This window comes from Geotrypetes seraphini, chromosome 5 (genome assembly GCF_902459505.1).
Source record: "Geotrypetes seraphini chromosome 5, aGeoSer1.1, whole genome shotgun sequence".
Taxonomy (NCBI): Eukaryota; Metazoa; Chordata; class Amphibia; order Gymnophiona; family Dermophiidae; genus Geotrypetes; species Geotrypetes seraphini.
In genome coordinates this window covers 71,776,682-71,786,573 of record NC_047088.1, presented here as the reverse complement: position 1 = coordinate 71,786,573, position 9,892 = coordinate 71,776,682, and the positions used below count along the sequence as shown (strand labels likewise).

Below are 9,892 nucleotides of genomic sequence, written 5' to 3'. Positions count from 1 at the left end.
GAGGAATGCCCCCATCTGCCTGCATGGATCGCACATGTGCGATCTACGCGCATGCGCAGACCATCTGTAAATGGTCTGCACATGCCCATCGGAGCCGCAATCTTTTATTTTTTTTTTTTTAGTAATGTTGAGCCCTGCAAGCCCATGGTTTTAACCCGCAGGTTAAAACCATGGGCACACAGGGCGGGGAAGGACAGTGCAAGGTGGCAGGACTTCGGGGCAGAGAGCAGGAGATTCGGAGCAGTGCAGGGTGGCAGGACTTCGGGGCAGAGAGCAGGCAATTTGTGCTTGAGTTGGGGCAGAGAGCAGGATATGCAGTCGGAAACCACTGAACGACTGGTCCCCAGCAGTCACTTTTGGAGTTGATCGGCCAGCCCAGTCGGATTGGATTGATTGTGTTGTGAATCGCTGTCCCTCCCCTCATTTGCATGCACGGCTCGAAGGATGGTCGGCAGAGAGGTAAGTGAATCGGGCCAGAGGGGAATTTAGTCGCCAAGGGGTCGCAAACTGATCGATACACGATTGGTTTGCTTAGTGAATCTAGCCCTAAGTCTGTTCCCATACCAATTATGTAGCAGCCCTCTGGACCGACTCCATCCTATTTATATCTTTTTGAAAGTGTGGTCTCCAGAATTCCACACAGTATTCTAAATGGGTCCTCAACAGAGACTTATACAATGGCACTTTTACTTCCTTTTTCTTACTGGCCATTCCTACTCGAACATCCTCCTGGCTGTGACCATTGCCAGATACAATCACCCCCAAGTCCTGCTCTTCTTTTGAATACAGAAGTACTTCACTCCCTATACTATACTGTTCTCTTGGCTTTTTGCAGCCCAAGTGCATGGCCCTGCATTTTTTAGCATTAAATATTGGTTGTCAATTACTGGAGCATTCTTCAAGTTTTGCTAGATCTTGTTATCCGCACTTTCCAGAGTTTGGTATCATCCGCAATAATATTATTACAGAGTTTGGCATCAACCACAGTAATACAGTGTAGCCTTGGACAAATAATATGCACTGAAGTAGGAGTTAAGGAGTGCATCAATTTTCCCAGAGCTGCCAGTTTTGTATTTTAAAATTACTGGTGCTGTGTATTGGAGTATGAAGGGCAGCCCTAGCTTAGAGCTGCACAGTCTGGCAGTTGGAATAAAACAATAGGTGTTAATGGAGAAGAACTAAAAGGTGTGAACTTGCGACCTAGGAAGTTTGAATCAAACTCATGCACCTAAGTCTCCATGGGAACCACAAATTACATTCAGGCAGGCAGGCACCTCTGAAACTGCCAATAACTCAGTTCTTCAGTTCCATCAGTTTCCTGAAGCCTGAGAAAACCCATTGAGAAGCCCAGCTAGTTCTTGGGACTTCTTGGAGGGGGGTCTCTGTTTGTAACCTCACTCCAGAGGAGATTTAGAGACTGGATTTGGGTGGGAGATTTGTGTTTTGGTCAGAACCCACCAATTGACCAGTGCAAAGTCTGATTTAGAGGTTTGGTTTCTGTTAGTCAGAGCCCAACTTATGATCACTGTAATTTGGAGTTGTAAATTAGAAATAATATCTTGGAGTGAAGGAAAAGGAAAATCTGTACTTAGTTGGACTATGTTCTAAAAGCAACTGTTCACTGTTTGAGTGCCTTCCTTGTTCCAAGAAGTTGTGGAGTTGTGGATTTAACTACATTATGGACTACATTATTCTTAGGAGAGAGTAAAAGTCTGGTACCTGCTTGCATTGGGATCCCATTCCATGAGTGGGTCCCAGCTCTGGTCCTAACAAATAAAGTTAACTTTGTAGGCAAGATTGAAATTAATGCATTTTCAGGATTTGAAAAGCATTTCAGTTTGAGGCTGCATTAGAAGGTTTCAGGGGCTACATGCAGCTCTGGGGCCGTGTGTTGGAGACCATTGCATTAATCTATCATACAGCAGAAACCACTCGTTCTTGCAGGCACTTTCTTAACTTAGAGGGCATTCCCAATCAAGTCAACAAAAGCCTTCGTAAACAGGAAAGTAAAGACAGCTTGGACAATCCATTCCATCTGGGAAAAAACTGTAGCTGGGTCAGTTCAAATATATACGAGGGATCTTCAAAACGCTTTCACACTTTTATTGTTGTAAACATTATTTATTAAATATCTCAAAAGCAAATTACATCACTTCCTGCAAGGTGAGCTAGCTTGCCTGACTGACTAGTCACATGACATTCTATGATACCACTCCTGCCCCCAACCATTTCCTGCGAAAATGTGAAAGCGCATAAACTTTTTGAAGAACCCTCGTATATTTCACATTATTCTATATAGCAATGCATTTTCAAGATAAAGATATACTGGTAAGTGCCAACTAAAGAAAGATTTTATTTTTGTCTGGCATAACTTCACACAGAATTAGATGAAGCCAATATCATGGTTTTGTCTTGCTCTTACTTATTGCATTTATCTGAAATCATTGTCAGATCTAAACTGTCTTGGGAGAAACCTGGCTTTGTCTGATCTTCCCCTACCTTCCCTGATGGTAAAAAAATAAAAAAATAATTTCCCCACAGGTAGCATAGCTGTCTCTGGAGTCTTCAATACTTCAAAAAAACATACTTAAGAGTAAAAACAGAGCGTTCCAAGGGAATCAACCAATCTAAGAACATAAGAATAGCCTTATTGGGTCAAACCAATGGTCCATCAAGCCCAGAAGCCCATTCTCAGGGTGGCCAATCCAAGTCACTAGTACCTGGCCAAAACCCAAAGTGTAGTAATATTCCATGCTACCGATCCAAGGCAAGCAGTGGCTTCCCCCGTGTCTTTCTCAATAACAGACTATGGACTTTTCTTCCAGAAACTTGTCCAAACCTTTCTTAAAACGAGCTACACTATCCGTTCTTACCACATCCTCTGCCAATGCATACCAGAGCTTAACTATTCTCTGAGTGAAAATTTTTTTTCCTCCAATTGGTTTTAAAAGTATTTCCCTGTAACTTCATCGAGTGTCCCCTAGTCCCACAAGAGACTCTTATAGCACAGCTTGCAACTCAAGTCTATCTGTCAGTGATTCAGAGGGTTCATAGACAGTAACGCGGAAGACAAAGGCGCGCGCCGACAACTGAGTGCAAGACGGAGGCGCGCGCTGAAGAAAAAGACTGTTTTTAGGGGCTGCAACGGGGGGTTTTGTTGGGAAGCCCCCCCACTTTACTTAATACAGATCGCGGCGGCGTTGTGGGGGGCTTGGGGGGTTGTAACCCCCCCACATTTTAGTGAAAACGTAACTTTTTCCCTGAAAACAGGGAAAAAGTTAAGTTTTCAGTAAAATGTGGAGGTTACAATCCCCCAAACCCCCCCACAACGCGGCGCGATCTGTATAAAGTAAAGTGGGGGGGGGTTCCCCACACACACACCCGTCGTAGCCCCTAAAAACAGTCTTTTTTTTCGGCGTGCGCCTCCACACTGCGCTCAGTTGTCTGCTCACGCCTTTGTCCCGGCGCGCTTTTGACCTGACACCATTCAGAGTTATTAGTGCATTGTGTTACTGAGGTGATTCTTCCCTTGTAATCAGAAAGAATAGCAGAGGGAGAAGGAGCAGCCGCCCAGGCAAGATGTGCTTATAGTGTCCCCATGCCTCCAACCTACATTTGTCAGTCTGTATGCTACTAGTATCCCCATGCTGTCACTGCTACTGATCTAACAAATCGGAAAAGAGAGACTCTTCTATCAAACTGTGATAGCAGTTTTTAGCACAGGGAGCCGCGCTGAATGGCCGGCGCTGCTCCCGACGCTCACAGGAACTCAGTGAGCGTCAGGAGCAGCGCAGGTCATTCAGCTTGGCTCCTCGCGCTAAAAACTGCCTTCACAGTTTGATAGAAGAGGGCCTAAGGTCGGCTACTATGTAAGAGTAAAAAACAGTATAAACTGAACGAGAAAATGGAAAACCAAATATAGTGTCCAAATAATTATTTAGAATCAAACAAGAATGATGGAACACTGGTTGTGTTTATAATGTAATTTAAATCAAGGGAAAAAAGACCTCAAAATACCCCAAGAGTGTGATCAATGAAGTCACAACTTTTTCGGGGTTGGGTATCATCACTGGTCAAAAACCCTTGAATATAATAAAGTTTTGATTGAATTTTTAAATTTGCTTTCGTGATAGATATTTAAATGAATAATATAATATATATCAATTTTTTATCCATTTTTTTCTTCTTATAGATGAGCATTGAATGACCAGCAACTAATAATTCAATTCCATGTAATTTTTTGTCTTACTTAATTTGAAAATACTATTAAGCACTTATCTTAATAACCCGATGGAGGCCCAGTCCGTTTCGCACCAATGGCCTTCTTCAAGGGTAATGAAAAGGCTTATTGACTTGCCAGTTAGACTTCAATATTGCTCATTGATTAGCCGCTGATAAAGCTGTTGCTCGGTCAAAACATCACACTCTTGGGGTATTTTGAGGTCTTTTTTTTCCTTGATTTAAATTACATTATAAACACAACCAGTGTTCCATCATTCTTGTTTGAGAGTAAAAAACAGACCATTACTAAGGATGAAATGAAAAGTCCAAGCTTAATTTGCTGCAATTCATGGAGCTCTCTTAATTTTAGTAAATAAAGATGCCCCTTTATCATACAATAATAAGCATTAGCACATGCTTGTGTGTTAGGTGCAATTGACTCATGTTCGAGTCCTAGTGACTTGATGTCAAGAAAAGTGTGGAATGACTTTGTAAGTTTCACGACTCCACATCATTCTCGTCTTGGTCGGGCTGAGAACTTTTCAGCGGCCCCTCATAGTTACTATGGTGGCAGAATACAGAAGTAGATTTCCAGGCCTTTCTTCTGCGCAGTATAAATTTGATGTTGTTGCATCAAATGTGATCATCCACCTTCAACACTGCCCATCTGCTGCTGCCCAGATGGGTGGTACACATTGTTAGTCTGACATCTCCGCTGAAACCTGTCTGCCTTGGGATGCCCTACTGGAATTGTTAGGACTCGTACATGAGTCGATGGTTTCTACCATTTTGCCGGGCACCGACATCAAATTCTTCAGTCTATCATTTCCTAGATCACCTCTGGATCCCTTTTTAAAAATTGGTGTTACATTCGCCACCTGCCAGTCTTCCAGTACCATGCTGGATTTTAAAGATAAATTACACTTAACTAACAATAACTCTGCAAGTTCTTTTTTCAATTCTATCAGTGCTCTGGGATATATACCATCAGACCCAGGCAGTTTGCTACTCTTCAATTGGTCAAATTGCCCCATTACATCTTCCAGTGTTAGAGATTTGTTTCTATGACTCATCAGCACTGAATACCATTTCTGGCAGTGGTATCTCCCCCACATCTTCCTCAGTGAAGACCGAAGCAAAGAATTAATTTAATTTCTCTGCTATGGCCTTGTCTTCCCTGAGTGCCCCTTTTACTCCTCTTCATAAAAATTATTCTTTCAAAGGTGAGCTCACTAGGAGATATTCCTAGGAGTCAAAACTTGGAATGGCCCTACAGAAAGAACCAGAACTGAACTTTGCCACATCTTCTTCCGAAGAAAACTGAAAACCCATCTGTTCGATACTTAATTTCCTTTACCCTCTCATCTCTCCCTTTCCCTTCCTCCTCTGTCCCCTCTTTTTCTCTCCCCTTCCTCTCCCTCCTACTTATCCACCTCCTCTCTCTCTCCCCTCTTACCTCTCTTTACAGTCGCCTTGAGCCTGTATAGGTATGAGTGACGCACAAATAGAAGATTAGATTAGATTAGATATTATGTGTCCAAACACCACCCTGTAAAATGATAAATCTCAAATCATAAAATTTAAATTTGTAATGCGTCCTCAGTATTCACAACTCATATACAGGAGGAGTCCTGCTTCAAGAGTTGTAAGCTTTAAATGTAACCCCAAAGGTTAACATAGTAACATAGTAACATAGTAGATGACGGCAGATAAAGACCCGAATGGTCCATCCAGTCTGCCCAACCTGATTCAATTTAAATTTTTTTTTTTTTTTTCTTCTTAGTTATTTCTGGGCGAGAATCCAAAGCTTTACCCGGTACTGTGCTTGGGTTCCAACTGCCGAAATCTCTGTTAAGACTTACTCCAGCCCATCTACACCCTCCCAGCCATTGAAGCCCTCCCCTGCCCATCCTCCTCCAAACGGCCATACATAGATGCAGACTGTACAAGTCTGCCCAGTAACTGGCCTAGTTCAATCTTTAATATTATTTTCTGATTCTAAATCTTCTGTGTTCATCCCACGCTTCTTTGAACTCAGTCACAGTTTTACTCTCCACCACCTCTTCCGCCTGTGCCTTCGCCAAACGTATCTCTCTCTTGGCTTCTTTCAGTTTCACCCTGTAGTACTTTCTGCTCTCCTCTTCTTGGGTTTTTTTTATATTTCATGAACGCCAACTCTTTCGCCTTTATTTTCTCAGCCACTAGGTTGGAGAACCATATCGGCTTCCTTTTTCTCTTGTTTTTATTGATTTTCTTCACATAAAGGTCCGTAGCCATTTTTATCGCTCCTTTCAGCTTAGACCACTGTCTTTCCACTTCTCTTATGTCCTCCCATCCTAACAGCATGAAACATCCTTGGACCTTCAAGAGTGTGTGTGAACAAATCAAAACTACCTGATCAGTGTGATTGCTCCCGAAGAAGACGTTTTTATCCTCCGAAACGGGGCTCTATAGAGTAACCTGAACATTCAGCAAGACATGATAACGCTTCCTGAGATAAGTATAACTGATTATCGAGTTAAATATATATGACATTTGATAATTTTGCTGAAAGAGAAAACTAAGGACGATATCATTAGGAGACTCGACCTCTGATTGGGGATAACGACTCTAATGAATATATGAGAGATCACACATGGAGAGACTTTCCCCCTCTTTCACAAAGGGGTGCTAAGCTTTTTAGCATGTGTTATATTAGCGCGCACTAAACACGTGCCAAACGCTAATGCGTGCATGTTATCCTATGGACGCGTTAGCAGTTAGCGCGCGCTTTGATTCAGCACGCACTTAATCCGCTCTAAAACGCTTAGCGCACCTTTGTAAAAGGTCCTTTATCACTGTTACGATTTTTGATTTTCCACTGTACTTTTGAATCATTCACACACACGTTATTGAAAGCCTTTTACTCCTCAGTCTTCTTTTCCCCGCTCCTTACTTTTAATATACCTAAAAAGGTTTTTACCATGGAGTTTTTGCCTCCAACACAGTATTCTATCCAAGGTCTCTCTTTTCCTTTCTTATCGGTTCTTGCGTTTGACTTGCTATTCCTTTTGCTGTTTCCTATTATTTTCAGATGGATCCTTCTTCCACTTTCTGAAGGATTTTCTTTTAGCTCTAATAGCATCCTTCATCTCCCTTGTTAATTACGCCAGCTGCCATTTGGTCTTCCTTCTTCCTTTTTTTTAAATACATGGAATGGGCAGATCACGGGCAGATTGGGATGTGTAATTACATAATTAGGGCCTCCACACCTAAATTTAGGTGTGGCATTTGCACATTTTCATTGATGCAAATGGCTGTGCCTAAATTTAGTCACTGTTCCCAGGCATAAGCACCGTTCTATGAACTGTGTCTAACTTTAAGTGTGATTATAGGGTAGCACTTTTTTTCAGCGCCTATTTTTGGGCTTCATATATAGAATTTGTCCTGTATGATTTTACTCCCATGCTAAAACAATGACCAGACAAAAACGATTGAAACAAACGTTTATGGAAATGATATGAGACAAAAATGTTCTGGCTATCCATCCCTAATTATGATTTTTTTTTTCCCTCACAATTATAAACCATTTTGTATGTTTGTATGTGTACGGGGCTTTTCCCCTAAGGGTCCTATGGAGTTGGACAGAAAGGGACAGATTCTATAAAGGACATCTATATGGGTGCCTACATTAATTACCTAAACAGTGCCTACATTAATTACCTAAACAATTCTATAAAAGGTGGCATTAGGCACGATTCTAAAAAGAACTTAGGCACTACATTACTGGTACCTAAGTTTTGTGATAGGTGCTGTAAAGCGTGATTCTGTAAATAGTGCTTAAGCATGATTGACATGTAGTCAGCGCCTTTTTTTCAAGGCGCCTGCCGATTTAGGTGCCGTTTATAGAATCTGGCCCCAAATGTTTTGGAGACAGTATGTAAATGAATCAGGCTTAATGTGCGGATAGTTGTTACCTCACAGCCACCACTGCTCACTGCCAATAGTCTGCCTTCTTTAATAGGGGCTGATATTACTAAAGCCTATTGAGGATTTGATAAGACTGTATCAGTCATGAAGTCTCTCGTTATATTCTTGTCAGTGGCCTAATTGCCATTATGTGGCCTCCTCTGCAGTCCCTCAGATAGCGAAACACTTTTTCTTTATTCAGCTATCCTTCATAAGTCAATGCAATGCTCATTTTGTCCCTGTCGTCTCAAATTCCGTTACTAATCATTACAGTGAGACTGACTTGCTAGTCAATCTGTGCTGTGATGATCCTTTAGAACAAACTTAAGAGTTGATCCTAAAAATGGAACCTAAATTCTCATCAGAACCTCAGTCCCGAGGATCGGAAATTAAATCAAATCATTGCATGCTTGAAAATCCTATCAAATGTAGTCTGGGCCTCTCCTGTGGGGGATCTGAGTGTCTCTGTCTAGATTTTTGGAACATTCTTGGACTGTAGTACCACCCACAATAAAAGAGGCTTCACTTTGACATATTATTGAGCCTTTCACCCTCTCTGGTAAAATATCTGCACTCCAGCTTCTTGTGCACTCCACCCAGACAGCTGGTGCTCCCCCACTCGTCCTTGCTGCAGAGAAAAGTTTGGCATTCAGGAGCCATGGAGCAGAATCCACAGGTAGTGCCTCAGCAGTGTCTTCCTGCAGACGTAAGCTTAAATATTCCTTTCCTTCTCTTTTGCTTTTAACCTTTGCATTTATTAATGCCTGTTTTATTGCACTGAGTATTTAAATGTGTAAATGATTACCATCTGCTGTGGTGGGTTTTTTAAAATTTATTTTCTCAGGTCGAGACATTTAAAATCAAGTCGAAGTGCAGACGATACAAGATTTGGGGACTTATCGTCTGCATATTGCTGGCACTTTCTCTATGTCTCCTCTTGTTTGGGCTCAAACATTTCTGGCGCTGGCCACCTGAAAAAGTGAGTAAAGAACTTTATTTTGAAAACCTCAGCAATCCTGCAGCCTGTATGATTGTATTGAGTAATAATGCTAAGCAGACATTTGTCATTTCTGTTTATTTCTGTATTAATTATTCCAACAAAACTGTTTCTGTAAAGAATTTTTATTGCATGACTTCATGCTTTGGTATTTATTTCTCAATCATTATTTTTGAAGCTATACAATAACCAAGAAACACACACATTGTCAAAAGCACAGTGCATATATCAGTATAACTCCCACTGTCACATCCAGTTGTATTTCTTATTATTTTGTAAGACTAATAACATAAGTATGTAGCATGAAGATAGGTACCATAATTGTTTTCTTTGAACTCAGAATTTTCCCAAGCTTAGGGCGTATTGGGTCATAAATGGTCTTAAATCACAACATAGTAATTACAAGGGACCGCTGGAAAGTTCTCAGCCCAACCAATAAGAGAATGATGTGGAGCCATAAAACCTACAAGTTATTCCACACTTTTCTTAACACTTTTTATTTCAATGATATGAAATGAAACATAAAGTGTCAAGAAAAGTGTGGAATAACATGTCAGTTTCATGGCTTCATATCATTCTCTTCTTGGTTGGGCTGAGAACTTTTCAGCGACCCCTTGTAATTACTATGGTAATTATTGTGGGAAGAAATGACAATGTGCTTGATACTGTGGCTCAATATATACTATCACGAGTTTCTAGTTTGGGGTGTTAAGTCGTCAATTTTGG

General features: G+C 41.3%; 1 protein-coding gene across 2 annotated transcripts in view; it reads left to right on the top strand.

Moving 5' to 3' along the window:
- Positions 1–8,768: 8,768 nt before the first annotated feature.
- The window catches only part of TNMD (tenomodulin), a 163,730-nt gene continuing 162,606 nt past the window's right edge, over positions 8,769–9,892 (top strand). Inside the window, exons 1-2 of one of the 2 annotated variants that reach the window (XM_033946525.1) lie at positions 8,769–8,845; positions 9,014–9,148. In XM_033946525.1, coding sequence (XP_033802416.1) covers positions 8,828–8,845; positions 9,014–9,148 — 153 coding nt within the window. In that variant the 5' untranslated portion in view covers positions 8,769–8,827. Of the gene's footprint in view, positions 8,876–9,013; positions 9,149–9,892 lie in introns of both variants that reach the window. The other variant, XM_033946524.1, reaches the window with a different exon arrangement.